This window comes from Oncorhynchus keta, chromosome 23 (assembly GCF_023373465.1).
Source record: "Oncorhynchus keta strain PuntledgeMale-10-30-2019 chromosome 23, Oket_V2, whole genome shotgun sequence".
NCBI classification, from domain to species: Eukaryota; Metazoa; Chordata; class Actinopteri; order Salmoniformes; family Salmonidae; genus Oncorhynchus; species Oncorhynchus keta.
Window position 1 is genome coordinate 27,932,485 of NC_068443.1, and position 17,623 is coordinate 27,950,107.

Genomic DNA, 17,623 nt, shown 5'->3' on the forward strand with positions numbered 1-17,623 from the left:
TTTTTGACAACAGCCGACACAAAAAGCTTCATAAAATACATTTGATTGAACGGTCAGTTTGGTCTATTTTATTCTTTCAAGGACAATTAAGTCAAGAGGACCCACTTTTACACATGACAAAACAATGGATTCACCACAACATATTAAACACAGTCACTAAAGCCAGAGGCATGGTCTAGAGATCTTCATTTACATGACACACCACTACAGTACATGTGGCCAACCTAGGACCTAGTCTCTCAAAGTAAGCCGTGAGCATTCACGGCCCTCTCTCAAGCAGCATACTTTGAAACCAACAACAGTTGGGACTTACAGTCCAAATGTTATCCATTGAAGTAAAATGCTTCAGTACCGAGGCTCTCCAGGACCAGGATGGTCACCCCTGTATTACACCAAAGGTCATTAAGGAATGTTCAAAAGCAAGGAATGAACACCGCTGAATCATTTAAATAAAATAGTTGGTAAGGAGAGGATGTGGAGTCAGTGGGAGCCCTCCATATGTGCATCTCAAATGGCACCCTAAGTCCTATATATAGTGCACTACTGTTGACCGGTCCTGGTTAACAGTAGTGCACTATATATAAGAAATAGTGCTCTAGTCAAACTTAGAGCACTGTGTAGGGAATAGGGCGACATTTGGGACGAACACAGTCACAGCAAATTGGATGTTATGAATATTAAAATGGATGCCAGTTTATGACAATCGACACAAGGATTGTATTTAACATTTAAGGGCTCAATCTAAGTCTTAAAATCAGTAGCACTGGTGAACATGGATGTTGCAGCTAATTCATTAAATTAAAAAAAATTAAACGAAAGCACGACTAAGAAAAAGGCCAACCGGTCTGAAGTTCTTATCGATGTGCTGCTCGAGTACCATCTCTCCAAAATAATACATGTCAGTCCATTTACAAGACAAGGAGCTCGGCGTATTCAAGCTCAAAGTTACACACAAATAGAAAGCAGAATGTACAAGGGCAAATGGTCTTGAAGAAAACCGCTACCTTTCTCACTCTCCACAGATAGTTAACAGGGGGTTTACAGACCTATCTGAGAAGGAAAGAACAAAAAAATAGATGGTCACTTATAATCATATACATGTATATTCAGCCACAGCTCATTCACTGTGGACAAAGACCACTTGCATCAACAAAACAAATCTTACAACCCAAGCTAAGGTACATAGAATGGTAAACACCCTCAGTTCACAAAACAGACCCTTTATATACACAAACAAATGTACTATTCTCATTTTTAACCAATCAGAACCGAAGAGTGCCAACCAAAAAGGTATGCATACATCCACACAACTTAAATGACAGCTGACTAATGTAAAAAAAAATCCAACAATTACCATTTCAGAGTAATATGTCTTTAGATCATCTTTGTATCAATACATTTTGAATCATTTAGTGTTACTATAGTACTGGTTAATTACACCAGTCATTGACAAATATATAGTAACTGAAACTAGTGAAAAACATTATGGATTACATTAGTCATAAATATAATAATTTGCTTTGTTATACCATGACTTTTGCATACAAACATTTCAATACTTCAAACCCATTTTTTACAGGCATTTATCACAATTCCATGTCATGAACAGAACAGCTCTTTACAGATTTGCGATGGCTCATGAAACTCTAAATTCCTTCTACCTGAACACAGATTCCAGAAAAGGGCATCCATGAGTTTCTGACTCTGGGGATGTAGACAGGGCATCATTGCCAACATATGGCTTTAAAGAAACCCAATAATAAAAATGTCCTTACTACTACTGACTAATACATTTGATACAACAGTAAAAGTATGTGGGGAATGCCAAGAAGTTTGCTAGAGATGAATTACTTTTTTTCTTACAACTGCGATAATACGAACATGATTTTTATTCAAAAGGGATAGGATTTTGTCTTAAACACCTGCAGTTTAATCTAACCTTTCGGTTGCATTCCTTTAAGACAAAATGGTGCAAATATGTCACTCTTCAGCAAATGGTTAAAAACAATCACAGACAAAAAAGACATTTCAATAATTTACTATGTATTTACACAATCCATCTGCTTCTCTAGCTTCGTCTTCCATTGATCTTGTCATCGTGATCTTGTCTTGCGGATACATCTTCTAGTCACCCATTTTTACTTTCGACGTCTACAAGAAAATACATATATTTGATTATGTAATAAGAAAAACAAGAAGAAGCAAACCTATATTCAGTTCATGCAATCAGCTACAGAAAGATTATGCTATTCAACCAATCAAAGGATGGCTATATAAATACATTTGATGAAAACTGTGGCAAAAGAATGTCAGTTACCTGCAAGATGGCTACAATCACTCCAAATAGCCCAATTGCACTGCCAAAGATTTCCACAATAAGGATTTTGACGAAGAGGCTGCCGTTCTGGGCATCAGCCAGGGCAGCTCCACTCCCAACGATGCCAACACAGATGCCACAGAAGAGGTTGGAGAAGCCCACAGTAAGACCAGCACCAAACATGGAGTAGCCTGTCAGGAAAGAACACAATAAGCAGTCTTTACTTTATAGCCTGAAATTGTATTTTACCATTTGAGCTATTGAAGCCAGTGGCAAAATGTGCCTACTTTACATCTAATGTTGAGCCTGCCTCTATATCATTGGAAATTAAGAACGCGTTCGGCTTCCAATCAACAACTAGCCTGAGTGCCAGTCTGTTAGTGCCATCATGCCAACTCCTTGTCACTCATGGTCATGCAAAACAGGCTAATTAACACCCAATGTCAGCAATTATCTTCTTACCTGCTTGGTAGTTCCTTGCCCCAATGGTCTCTGGTGTAGTGCCGCTAAAACTCTATAAAGGGAAAGATGGTGTGTAACGAAATAGAATGACGTCTAATAAAATTGGAGCCGTCTACTACAGTGTCACATCTGACACCCAAAAGTACTTTACATTTTGAATGCTGAGCACGACAGAAAATGGTCCAATTCACACTCCAGAGAACAACCCTGGTCATCCCTACTGCCTCTGATCTGACGGACTCACTAAACACAAATGCTTCATTTATAAATTATGTCTGAGTGTTGGAGTGTGCCCCTGGCTATCTGTAAACTTTAAAAACAAGACATTTATCAAAAGTAAGAGAACCAGATGGTATAAGTAAAAATATTTTTGCAATTACATTTACTTTTGATATTTAAGTATATTTTAAACTAAATACCTTAAGACATTTACTCAAGCAGTATTTAACTTGGTGACTATCACTTGAGTCATTTTCGATTAAGGAATATTTACTTTTACTCAAGTATGTTAATTGGGTACTTTTTCCCACCACTGTTAAAGGACACAAATGATTATCATATCATAAGCCACCTCTCATGCTTACCTCAGCCATGTTACTTATCACGATTGCCATGATGATCCCATATATAGCTACGGCCTCACAGAAGATAATGCTGTGGACAGGACGAGACAACAATAGCATTTAACACAAAACATTAATGGGAAAGACTGGTTTTATCAATACAAAAACATACATACAGTTGAAGTCGGAAGTTTACATACACCTTAGCCAAATACATGTAAACTCAGTTTCACTATTCCTGACATTTAATCTGAGTAAAAATTCACCGTCTTAAGTCAGTTACGATCACCACTTTATTTTAATGTGAAATGTCAGAATAATAGTAGAAAGAATGATTTATTTCAGTTTTTATTTCTTTCATCACATTCCCAGTGGGTCAGAAGGTTACATACACTCAATCAGTATTTGGTAGCATTACCTTTAAATTGTTTAACTTGGGTCAAACATTTCAAGGTAGCCATCCACAAGCTTCCCACAATAAGTTGGGTGAATTTTGGCCCATTTCTCCTGACAGAGCTGGTATAACTGAGTCCGGGATGTAGACCTCCTTGCTTGCACAAGCTTTTTCAGTTCTGCCCACACATTTTCTATAGGATTGAGGTCAGGGCTTGTGATGGCCAATCCAATACCTTCACTTTTGTTGTCCTTAAGCCATTTTGACAACTATGGAAGTATGCTTGGGGTCATTGTCCATTTAGAAGACCCATTTGCGACCAAGCTTTAACTTGACTGATATCTTGAGATGTTGCTTCAATATATCCACAATTTTCCTTCTCATGATGCAATCTATTTTGTGAAGTGCACCAGTCCCTCCTGCAGCAAAGCACCCCCATAACATGATGCTGCCACTCCCGTGCTTCACGGTTGGGATGGTGTTCTTCGGCTTGCAAGCCTCCCCATTTTTCATCCAAACATAACAATGGTCATTATGGCCAAACAGTTCTCTATTTGTTTCATCAGAGCAGAGGACATTTCACCAAAAAGTATGATCTTTGACCCCATGTGCAGTTGCAAACCGTAGTCTGGCTTGATTATGGCGGTTTGGGAACAGTGGCTTCTTCCTTGCTGAGTGGCCTTACAGGTTGTCGATACTGGACTCGTTCTACTGTGGATATAGATACTTTTCTACCTTTTTCCTCCAGCATCTTCACAAGGTCCTTTGCTGTTGTTCTGGGATTGACTTTCACTTCTCGCACCAAAGTACTTTCATCTCTAGGAGACAGAACGCATCTCCCTCCTGAGCGGTATGACGGCTGCGTAGTCCCATGGTGTTTATACATGCGTACTATTGTATGTACAAATGAACGTGGTACCTTCAGTCATTTGGAAATTGCTCCCAAGGATGAACCAGACTTGTGGAGGTCTACAATTTTCTTTGAGGTCTTGGCTGATTTATTTTGGTTTTCCCATGATGTCAAGCAAAGAGGCACCGAGTTTGAAGGTAAGCCTTCTGACCCACTGGAATTATAATACACTGAATTATAAGTGAAATAATATGTCTGTAAACAATTGTTGTAAAAATTACTTGTGTCATGCACAAAGTAGATGTCCTAACCGACTTGCGAAAACTATAGTTTGTTAACAAGAAATTTGTAGAGTGGTTGAAAAAGAGTTTTAATGACTCATTTTCACATCAAAGCAGATTCCAACTTAAACATACATACACAAATGTAGAATAGTGAAGACATCAAAACTGAATTAACACATGGAATCATGTAGTAAAACAATTAATTAAAGTAAAACAAATCAAAATATATTTTAGATTGAGATTCTTTAAAGTAGCCACCCGTTGCCTTCATAACAGATTTGCACTCTTGGCATTCTCTTAACCAGGATCACCTGGAATGCTTATCCAACAGTCTTGAAGGAGTTCCCACACATGCTGAGCACTTGTTGGCTGCTTTTCCTTCACTCTGCAGTCCAACTCATCCCATTGTGGAGGCCAGCTCATCTGATGCAGTACTCCACTCTCCTTCTTAGTCAAATAGCCCTTACACAGCCTGGAGGTGTGTTGGGTCATTGTCCCGCAAAAAAAGCATAAATCAGATGGGATGGTGTATCGCTGCAGAATTCTGTGGTAGCCATACAGGTTGTGTGCCTTGAATTCAAAATAAATCATTGAGTGTGACCAGCAAGGCACCCCCACACCTTCATGCTTCACAGTGGGAACCACACATGCAGAGATCATCCGTACACCTACTCTGTGTCTCAAAGACACAGCGGTTGGAATACATACTCTCAAATTTGGACACATCAGACCAAAGGACAGATTTCAACCAGTCTAATGTCCATTGCTCATGTTTCTTGGCACAAGCAAGTCTATTCTTCTTACTAGAGTACTTTAATAGTTTCCTTGCAGCAATTTGACCATGCAGGCCTGATTCACACAGTCTCCTCTGAGGCAAATCTTATGTCACATTCACCGAATACAACAGGCAGACCATACAATGAAATGCTTACTTACAAGCCCTTAAGTCGCTCTGGATAAGAGCGTCTGCTAAATGACTTAAATGTAATGTAATGTTAATCAACAATGCAGATTTATTTTATTTTATTTTAAATACCCCCCCCCCCAAAGAATAAGGAAAAAAGTTACAAATCATTAAAGAGCAGCAGTAAAATAACAATAGCGAGGCTATATAAAGAGGGTACAGGTACAGAGTCAATGTGTGCGGGCACCGGTTAGTCGATGTTGAGATGTCTGTTACTTGAACTCTGAAGCTTTTATATGGGCTGCAATTTGAAGCTGGTAACTCTAACCTATTCTCTGTAGCAGAGGTAACTCTGGGTCTTCCTTTCCTGTGGCAGTGCTCACGAGAGCCAGTTTCATCATAGCGCTTGATGTTTTTTGCGGCGGCACTTCAAAGTCCTTGAAATGTTCCGGATTGACTGACCTTCTTGTCTTAAAGTAATGGACTGTCGTTTCTCTATGCTTTGAGCTGTTCTTGCCATAATATGGACTTGGTCTTTTACCAAATAGGGCTATCTTCTGTATACCACCCCTACCTTGTCACATCCCAATTAACAGGCTCAAACACATTAAGGAAAGAAATTCCACAAATTAACTTTTAACATGGCACACCTGTTAATTGAAATGACTACCTCATGACGCTGGTTGAGAGAATGCGAAGTGTGCAAAGCTGTCATCAAGGCAAAGGGTGGCTACTTTGAAGAACCTCAAATACATTTTGATTATCACTTGTGGTTACTACATAATTCCATATTTTTATTTTAACCTTTATTTAACTAGGCAAGTCAGTTAAGAACAAATTCTTATTTTACAATGACGGCCTACACCGCCCAAATCCTCCCCTAACCTGGATGACGCTGGGCCAATTGTGTGCCGCCCTATGGGACACCCAATCACAGCCGGTTGTGATACAGCCCGGGATCGAATCAGGGTCTGTAGTGATGCCTCTAGCACTGAGATGTAGTGCCCTAAACCGCTGGGCCACTCGGGGACCATATGTGTAATTTCATAGTTTTGATGTCTTCACTATTACAATGTAGAAGATAGTAAAAAAAAAAGAAAAACCATGGAATGAATAGGTGTCCCCAAACTTTTGAATGTATATATACACAGTACGCAAATATAGACAAAAATTAAGCCTAGATTTGGACTAAAAGGCATTTTTAAAAGGTGATTTTAGTCCAGGGGTAAACTTAATCTGGGTCTGAGAAACAGGCCCATAATGACACATTTTCACTTTAAATATCTTACCTGACCAAATTCTTTGTTTTAATCCGTGGTGCTTTTACACCACCTCCTATGATGCTGGAACCTGTGATGTAAATGCCCCTGTAAAACAAGGAAAACCAAATTCATTATCAAATCAAATTTATTTATATAGCCCTTCGTACATCAGCTGATATCTCAAAGTGCTGTACAGAAACCCAGCCTAAAACCCCAAAACAGCAAACAATGCAGGTGTAAAAGCACGATGAACATAAAACTAGGTTTGGATGATACCTGGGGGACCTCTTCCACAATGTTACTCCAAATATTGCAATATCCGATATAATCGTGTTGCGCCGTTAATGACTAGATAATTCCAGACTGTAATTTCCATATATTTTCAATATTATTGTCGCATTCTCACTTAATAATCTTAGTTTGGTGAAAAACCAAGGCTAAGTTAATTAAATGTAGACATCATTTAACATATTGATACCGCCTAACTAATAAAACTGCAGTTTTGATTTGTAAAGTTCAAGTAGAGTATAGTCTAGCACGTCACAATATATCGTCAATGTCAAATCAAGATATTCGATTTAAATCATAAAAATCTGACGAACCCTACATAAAGCAGAACATAAAAACAGTGATACACTAAAATAATAATCCTGCCATCCACAAGTAGTAATTTAGCCTGCTGAAATAGGGAAGAGGATGGGGACAAGACATTAGTTGCTATTTGAATTTTCAAATCTAATTTCAGAACTTCCCTTATTCATATTGGACAATCTCGTCTGATGCAACACTCAAAAGGGGGAAATTAAGAATACTCACCAAGCTGCTCCGACAACAGAGAGCGAGATGGCCAAGCCAATCCCAAGGTTTGCCCACATAAAGGGCGACGTTTCTGTCAAGAACCTGAGTGAGAGAGTATCATTTTACCATGGAAATCAAATATTCTAAGCTTTAGTCTAGGTCAACACTTCTGAAATACCACCTGACTGGAATTCTATTAGTAATCAGCACCAGACTCAAGAATATAGGCTACAATTCTATGCCTATGATATATCCTACTATTCTAACTAAGACAAGAGACTGTCATACTAACCATGCTACATCAAAGCGGAATCCAAGGTCGAAGATTGTGTAGCAGATACCTGAAAAATATCACCAACGCAGGAAAAAAAGTGGAAACGTTTTCATGAGTTTATGCATGTGTGTGTACACCGTATGTAGATGTATGTGTGTTGCAGTACAGAACAGTTCTGTACAGGACATGCAATGTCAAGCCACTTAGTTACAGAACCAAATTGTGCCCGAGAAATTATGAAATGTCAGAAGCTCACCCTCACACGAGAAGTGCTTAGGTTCCTATTTTTCTGACTGTAGAAACTAAGCGAGCGTGACTTATTTAGCTATGTTGTGGTATATACGTTTTCTATAGTAAAGTTGCTGTTAGTGCAGGGCCTTATATTATGCAGTCGAACATTAGTTAGTTAATCGCTTGCTAGCTAACGTTACCTAGTTAGTTAGCTACGTTACTTCCTGTAAGCATTTTGTCAAATTCTTACAAACAAATGGCTAAACAAGTTTTTGGACGGCAGTCCCACAAGCGTAAATAACATACAATGCAAAGAAGCTAGAAAGCTAAATAACTAGGGATCCTGAAACAATATGACATATGTGAACAAGCCATCACATCACTGCAGAGACAACTTAATTACTACTAACTAGCAGCGGGATAACGTCACGTTAGTTAACAAGTCAGCACAGTATCTGTCAAGCAGACATTCACAATCAATAAATACAAACGTGTTGTTTTTTTAAAAATCAAGTATATTTTTTTCGGCCATCATTAGCTAACTAAACCCATTACATTAGCTAGCAAATATACAACGTTTTCTTACCAACGATGAGAATAGTACTCCAGAAGGCCAAAGTGACCCCGGTGTAGAGAATGGCGTGTCCGTTCATGATCCACTCAATCACCCAAACCGCGATATTTTACAGGCAATCTCACAACACTACCTTCCGGTTGATGTTTACAATTGACGCCAAACGGTCTGAATAATATAAATAATGTTAATCACCCCCCGAAATCGTTCAATTGGAGAAGAAAAGTCGAACCATCAAAAAGGGAAGGAATGCAGTCAGCTGATCGAGCTTGACTTGAGCATGTGACTGTGATAACAAACGTCATTCTACTTCCTGTTTTCCACAGCCGCGGGAGCTTCAAAGCAGCCTCCGCTGGTCATGTCTAGAAGGGGATACCGATTTTGTCAAATTGATTAATGAAATGTTATTTTCGTGTCAAATCGCCAATTGGCAACCCATCCCTTATGGGATTAATTGACACATAAACAAACATTACAATAATTCACTATGGTAATTAAATGCTAATTCTTCTTCCGGTGTTCTCTGCATCGTATAAAGAGTGAAAAAAAGTATAATAATCTATACATAATAGTAAATAAGGTTATCCAAACAATAATTACGTCCCTAGAGCAGTAAAATAATATACATACATATATACATTCATTACGACAGACAGACAAATAAATACAAAAAGAAAAAGAAAAATAAGTCACTTGAAACCAGTCTGGCAAAAAAAGAAGATTCATATGGGAGACAAGCCTATACACAATCTATATACACACATGCCATTTACCACATAGAAGATTCATATGGGAGACAAGCCTATACACAATCTATATACACACATGCCATTTACCACATAGAAGCAAAGTATTTTTACAATTTAATTGTAGGTAGCCCTTTTTCTTTTATTCCAGGATTTATCTAAATATTCCGCAAACAGAAATACACAATGGACAAAAAAACACTTACATTTCTCCTCATCACTCAGCCACATAATGCCAGTATATATCTGGTGTGCTTTCTGGAATAAGAGCAAGAGTATATCGTAGAGGATAAACTCAGTTTCACTCTCACTCTCTTTTAAAGGTTACATAGTCTTTCCTCTTCCATTTCACCACAATACCGACCTGTTTCAATACGCAGACGCAATATCCCTGATCTTACCTGTTTCAATACCCAGAGACAATATCCCTGATCTTACCTGTTTCAACATGCAGAGACAATATCCCTGATCTTACCTGTTTCAATACCCAGAGACAATATCCCTGATCTTACCTGTGCACATAGTGATCTCTTGCTTTTAGCTAGGTTATACATAATATACAGCTCACACACAATTCACCCTTAATCAAACAAAAGGTTCTCAATTTGGGTTTATGATTAATCTCTCCATTTGTTGTTGTTGTATTGCATCAGTTGTTTTTTAATCATATTTATGTCTCCCTTAATTTTTCTTTTGTACAGATGTCAGACTGTTGAAAAAGGTCAGACATTTCAGTTGTCCAGGCTGTCTCTATGGATAGATTCCATAACAAAACGTTACTAGCTATTCTGGCAGTTGGCATATCCAATAGTCTATTTCGAAGTCTCACCATACAAGCCTTCCATCTCACCTTACAGGGTTCCCAGCCCATGTCCCCAGATATTGCAAGTATGGGTGCAAACTTGTGGACACCTAAAAAGTAATATACATCTCTCTGTTATGGACATTTTCCTTTCTAAAATATATCTTAGCACCCCACACTCCTGATGAATAGTCCAGAACAGGACACACACATGTCTGATACAGTTTGAAATACGTAAGCATAACCAATAACTTTGAGTGTTTTTGTTTTTCCTATAACTCCCCCAAGAGCTCTACTTGCTGAGTTGGCCAGGGCAGATGCTCCGTATAGAAAGGAACTATGTTCATCAATAAAAATACCCAAATATTTATAAATGCTTGTAAACTCAAGAATGTCTCACCAAAACAAAACTGAAAAACACTTCTCTTAGCACCTGGTTTTCTAAAATGCATTATCTGTGTTTTTGTCTGGTTGATCATGGGTCTCCATCTTTTACACCAATTGACTGCACATAAAAACTTTTTCTGCAGGTCTTGTTCAGTTTCTGCCATCAAAATAATATCATCAGGATATAAAAGGATACTTAGCATTTCATCATCATATCTTACTCCAATATTTAACTGTTTCATTCATTTTGCCAAATCATTTATAAACAAAGAAAAACGAAGTCCAGTAGTCCCGTTCAGTACAACGAGAGTGTGTATTGCACAACGTCGAGTTCTTACAGCAGACTGGACTTGATTTCCATAGAATCACTTGATGGCTAGCTACAATTCGCCAGTAAATATACTTTCTACTGACCACTACATTCATTACATGATGTCATAACTATAACTATAGCAATGGGAATATGGCATGAGAGATGGAAATAAATAACAAAGTAATTGGCTGCTTAGATTTAGTTTGTATTATTTTTTACTTTAAAAAACAACAAAAACAACAAATAAGTGGAACTCATGCTAGAATGGGCCAATAGGATCTCTCTAGCTCGTGCTTGGCTCTTCCCACCTCCTTGCTTGTTCTGCCCACCATGACTAATTTGTTTGCATTGGAAAGGACAGGCTGTGGTCCATCTTGGTTTTGATTAACAAAATCTTTGGCCAAATGCTCGCTGGCTTCCCTTGCAGTCAATGCTACTGCAATGTCATACTATTTTGGAGCAGACAGCATCAGATAGATGGCCTACACATACAGAGACAGATGGGCACTGTTTCGCACCCTCAGATGCTTTCTCCGATGAGATACAGTACATTCAGCCTCTTGTGAATTGAAGAAAAAGTATGAAACACAGAGATGAAAAATACATATTTTTTTCTTGGTCCATTTTTTGCGGAACCCTTGCTTCCCTTAGCAGCCATGAATACACGCCACTGGGCTGTTACAATGTACTGATATAAGTGGAAGAATGTGGCATTCAGCAACTTTCAGAAAAATTACTTAGTTGTATCTGTTGGTTACATGCATATCTGCCCTATCATTGGCTAGAATGGACCCACCTGATCTCGCCACCTCCCACCTGCCTTCCATCTTTGTTGGATTATTGCTATATGGAAACCTTGGGATGTCCCCACCCCATTGAAGTTTACATTTAAAATGGTTAAGGTAAGGGTTTGGTAAGGGTTATAGTTACGTTTAGGGTTAGAGTCAGGATAGGGGTTGAGGTTAGGGTTTTGGGTATAAAATCAAATCAAGCTTTATTTATACAAGACATATCAAATACTTATGTCATGTAATAAAATACAAATGAATTACTTAAAAATCATACAATGTGATTTTCTGGATTTTTGTTTTAGATTCCGTCTCTCACAGTTGAAGTGTACCTATGATAACAATTACAGACCTCTACATGCTTTGTAAGTAGGAAAACCTGCAAAATCGGCAGTGTATCAAATACTTGTTCTCCCCACTGTACATGTGTAACGGATGTGAAACGGCTAGCTTAGTTAGCGGTGCGCGCTAAATAGCGTTTCAATCGGTGACATCACTTGCTCTGAGACCTTGAAGTAGTAGGTCCCCTTGCCCTGCAGGGGCCGTGGCTTTTGTGGAGCGATGGGTAACGATGCTTCGTGGGTGACTGTTGTTGATGTGTGCAGAGGGTCCCTGGATCGCCCCCGGGTATGGGCGAAGGGGACGGTCTAAAGTTACACTGTTACACATGCAGTCAACTTTTGCTCAGTAATGTCATTCACAAGAAATGTTTTACGAGTGATTTCTCTAACATTTAAAAGCACCATATTCCATGAGTGTGGGCCACTCTGCGCCTGGGGCATGTGCCTCGAGGTAACCAGTGGAGTAAGAACCAAATTATTAATGTTACAACCACGTTTTCCAATCTATCAGAATGGTAGGAGATGATAGTTTGTGTAAACTCACTAGAAGTTGTAGTTAAAATAACATAAATTAGGTTACTCACAATAACCATATTGCCATTTCTACAGTAGTTGATATGCTTTCCAAGTCCTCTGTTGCGTATTCTGATAGAGGTGGAGCACTACCACCTGGTCAGAACACGCCCATTCTCTTGTCTTTTATAAAATAGGGTTATTCTATTTTTATTATCTTTTACTGCAGCTACTTTTTGTATGATATTTACTTCCCTCCTCAAACAAAATGCATTTCATGTTTATTACAGCAAGTAGAATAAACTGTACAGAGGCATTATAGAAAAAGGAAATAGCCTAAGCGTGTTGGTCTCATGATGAAAGTGTCACGAACGTCGTCAGGGAAATGACCGGACCAAAGCGCAGCGTGGTTGTTTTGATTCATGCTTTAATAACTCACTTCACATGAACAAACTAACAAAAAAACAAGAAATGTGAAAACTCAAAACAGTCCTATCTGGTGCAAACACAGAAACAGGAACAATCACCCACAAACACACAGTGAAACCCAGGCTACCTAAGTATGATTCTCAATCAGAGACAACTAATGACACCTGCCTCTGATTGAGAACCATACTAGGCCGAAACATAGAAATACCCAAAACCTAGAAAAACAAACATAGACTGCCCCCCCAACTCAAGCCCTGACCATACTAACTAAATACAAAAACACAGGAAATAAAGTTCAGAACGTGACAACTGCATTGTTGGTTAAGGGCTTGTAAGCATTTCGGTGCATGTGACAAATACAATTGATTTGAATGACAGTCATCCAATATGCTGTAATAGAAATAAGGCCATTAAACAAACTGCCCCCCCTTGTCTTAAATGGCATGACAACGACTGCTGTAGCTCAATGTTAGGAATAATAAGTCGCAAATTACAGTTGTAAGTTATTCAGTGCCTTTCTGTGTTGTTCAATAACCACTTGATGGCGCTAAATCCCTGGTTGAATGTGCAAATGACTTGACCAGATGGACTGGTGCTTTTCTGAACCATAAAATTGCATGTTCTGTTCAGAAATGGATCTGTTTAGAAGTGATGCATTATTATTTGTAAGTTTCAAATTCAGTCTGGAATCAGTAAAATGTATCATTTGAACGTTCAACCCATTATGTAGCCCTACGTAAAATAAATCAATGAATTGTATGATGTTCTTGCCTTTCAATATCATTGAAAGCTCACCATCAGACTGATGTCACATTGACGTTCACAGCCAGAAAGAGACAAGAGCATGCACAAAATCCAGGGTTTGTCAAGGGAAAATGTCCGTAGTTGTATCCTTTACAAACCCTGCAATCCATGAAATCTTTTATTCATTCAATTTGCCTGCCCTTTTTAAATAGACATTTGCTTTGATATCCAGTCGAAGAGGCACCACACAGCCTGAAATTGATATTTTGAAGTAACTTTTTTTTTTATACTGGTTGTTGGATTTATCTTTCAAAGTGTCTTGTGGACTTTTATATAAAACAACATTCTTGGTTCAGTATAATAGCCTACATAGCTGGATAGATCCATTTAGATTGCTAAGCATGAGAGAAAAACGAGAGACATTGAATCGGAATCAGTGCATAAGTTTAACTTTATTCATTCAGAGCACACTAAAAGCTCAGATCCATAAAGCAAAAATGAATCTGACATTTTGCAGATGGAAGTCAATGAGTGCCATAACCAGACCAACATTATAAACTGGGAATAGAACTAAATAAACAAAGAATGCTGCCTATATGGAAGAACATAATGTGTTATGGTGATACGTATCAACAGACAGTGGGAGTGAACACCTGTATTCGGATTTACAGAAACTGTAGCTAGGTTAATGACAGGGCCACTGTTGCCATCTAGCTGACATTATTATTTTCCAAGTCATCACGTATTGTTAGAGTCTCATTGTGTTCTGTTCTCAATTGGTAATGCAAGATTCAAACACAGATGCATGAGCTCGCATGTGCCACAAACATCAGTGGGTATATATATGCCTGTCAGACTGCAAATTGTAATTGAGAGAACATGTCCCGTAGACTAATTAACCTACTCTGAAAGGGTGATGTGAGCAGTAAACCTTCCAATCATTCCATTTTCCACCCAAATATATCATTTTACTCTATTCTTACCTAACCACACTTGAATTTTCTTCCTCAGAAGTGATGTAGACCTGCACACATTTACATACTAAATGTAAATGAGCTCAGCCTAGAAAAGGGTCAAATGTAGAACAGAATACATGTCATAGCTGGAATTATACAGTTTTATAGCAGAATAAAAGATAACCGAATAAAAATTCAATCTCAGAAGAAAAGCGTTTAGAAAATGTCAGACTTGATTTGAAGCTTCAGTTGAATTCATTTTGTGATATCTACATTTTAGTTCCTATGTAACTACAAGATTATTACTACATTTGTTACTGTAGGTGTTACAAAACAACATATTCGCAAACTTTTTATTGTATGAGGCACTTTCCCACTTATGTTATTTTCTTTTAAGATGAAAAATGAGTTATGACGCAGCAGAATTCTACCAGAAGAATTGGCAATATATCAAGGTTGTCCTCATTGAAAGTGAATAATGGTATTTTTCAGCTTGGTTCAGCACAAAAACATTTTTGGGGTGCTTTCCATGCTGTAGGAGGAGTATGCATCCACGGAACACAACATTTTGGCTAAAACAAACTAGAAACAAAACAATTCATGATGTTCAAAACCATGTGAATGGTACAGAGTTATGGTATAGTTAGGGCTTTTTGTATCATCAAACATACAATGGATAATTACATTTTACAATACACTTACAACCGTAGGCCTATGGCAAATATGTATTGTGGGTGGTGAGGTTACTGAGCCTTGCTATATCTTAATACAATCAAAAATGTTCTTTTTTCTCGATCCAAGCCTTTGTGAGGCAGATTGATAACACCTCAGAGGTGTTGATCCTTTCCTATCGTACCTGATGGCCTTCTTTCATCCTTCCTGCAGTCCAGTCTCTAATGCCATATTCACAGCCTGACCTTCGGGAATTGACAATAGTTTTGTATAGATAACACTATGTAGGTTTGATCTTATACTGTATATCATGTCCATAACTAGTTTGTGGATAGAGGCCTGCATGGCCACGCACGCCTCCAACTCAATCATCAAGTTTGCGGACGACAACAGTGGTAGGCTTGATTACCAACAACGACGAGACGGCCTACAGGGAGGAGGTGAGGGCCCTCGGAGTGTGGTGTCAGGAAAATAACCTCACACTCAACGTCAACAAAACTAAGGAGATGATTGTGGACTTCAGGTAACAGCAGAGGGAACACCCCCCTATCCACATCGATGGAACAGTAGTGGAGAGGGTAGTAAGTGTTAAGTACCTCGGCGTACACATCACAGACAGAATTGGTCCACCCACACAGACAGCATCGTGAAGAAGGCGCAGCAGCACCTCTTCAACCACAGGAGGCTGAAGAAATTTGGCTTGTCACCAAAAGCACTCATAAGCCTCTACAGATGCACAATCGAGAGCATCCTGTCGGGCTGCATCACCGCCTGGTACGGCAACTGCTCCGCCCACAACCGTAAGGTTCTCCAAAGGGTAGTGAGGTATGCACAACGCATCACCGGGGACAAACTACCTGCCCTCCAGGACACCTACACCACCCGATGTCACAGGAAGGCCATAAAGATCATCAAGGACAACAACCACCCGAGCCACTGCCTGTTCACCCCGCTATCATCCAGAAGGCGAGGTCAGTACAGGTGCATCAGAGCGGGGACCGAGAGACTGAAAGACTGAAAAACAGCTTCTATCTCAAGGCCATCAGACTGTTAAACAGCCACCACTAACATTGAGTGGCTGCTGCCAACACACTGACTCAACTCCAGCCACTTTAATAATGGGAATTGATGGGATGTAACGGTTTTCTGTATGTGAAGGAGAGTCAGACCAAAATGCGGCGTGGCTATTGCGATCCATGTTTAATGAAACAAAGTAAACACGAATCAAATACAAAAACAATAAATGTAACACGAAAACCGAAACAGCCTAATAATGGTGCAAAGTAACACAGAGACAGTACCAAGGACAATCACCCACAAAACCCAACAGGCTACCTAAATATGGTTCCCAATCAGAGACAATGACGAACACCTGCCTCTGATTGAGAACCATATTAGGCCAAACATAGAACTAGACAAACTAGACATGTAACATAGAATGCCCACTCAGCTCGCACCCTGACCAACCAAAACATAGAAACATACAAAGCAAACTATGGTCAGGGTGTGACAGTACCCCCCAAGGTGCGGACTCCGGCTGCAAAACCTGAACCTATTGGGGAGGGTCTGGGTGGTCATCTGTCCGCGGTGGCGGCTCTGGAGCTGGACGTGGCCCCCACTTCACCGTAGTCTTAGTCCCCCACCTTGTCTGCTTCCGTGGCCTCCTAGCCACGGCGACCCTATTTAATGACACTGGACTGAGGGGCAGCTCGGGACAGAGGGGCGGAAGCTCTGGTGCCTCTGGGCTGAGGGGCTCTGGCACCTCTGGGCTGAGGGGCTCTGGCACCTCTGGGCTGAGGGGCTCTGGCGCCACTGGGCTGAGGGGCTCTGGTGCCACTGGGCTGAGGGGCTCTGGCACCTCAGACTCCGGCAGCAGCGCCGGACAGGCCGGGAGACTCCGGCAACAGCGCCGGACAGGCCGGGAGACTCCGGCAGCAGCGCACTGTAGGCCTGATGCGTGGTGCTGGCACTGGTGGTACTGGGCCGAGGACACGCACAGGAAGCCTGGTGCGGGGAGCT

At 39.8% G+C, this 17,623-nt stretch overlaps 1 protein-coding gene across 1 annotated transcript; it reads right to left on the bottom strand.

Moving 5' to 3' along the window:
* Nucleotides 1-53: 53 nt before the first annotated feature.
* Nucleotides 54-9,204, bottom strand: LOC118402107 (V-type proton ATPase 21 kDa proteolipid subunit c''). The gene is made up of 8 exons (XM_035800019.2): nucleotides 8,926-9,204; nucleotides 8,127-8,175; nucleotides 7,853-7,936; nucleotides 7,064-7,141; nucleotides 3,364-3,433; nucleotides 2,780-2,831; nucleotides 2,318-2,508; nucleotides 54-2,151 (listed from the first exon to the last, which is right to left on the bottom strand). Exons 1-8 carry the CDS (start codon nucleotides 8,990-8,992, stop codon nucleotides 2,125-2,127), a joined length of 618 nt encoding a protein of 205 aa, XP_035655912.1. The 5' UTR covers nucleotides 8,993-9,204; the 3' UTR covers nucleotides 54-2,124.
* Between the last annotated feature and the right edge of the window lie 8,419 nt (nucleotides 9,205-17,623).

Excerpts from the sequence above, each read along its gene's own strand:
- LOC118402107 (XM_035800019.2), bottom strand. The coding sequence starts at position 8,992 with ATGAACGGACACGCCATTCTCTACACCGGGGTCACTTTGGCCTTCTGG. Across the intron at positions 8,176-8,925 it reads GAGTACTATTCTCATCGTTG|GTATCTGCTACACAATCTTC; the intron begins GTAAGAAAACGT and ends GATATTTTTCAG. Across the intron at positions 2,152-2,317 it reads TGATTGTAGCCATCTTGCAG|ACGTCGAAAGTAAAAATGGG; the intron begins GTAACTGACATT and ends ATTTTCTTGTAG.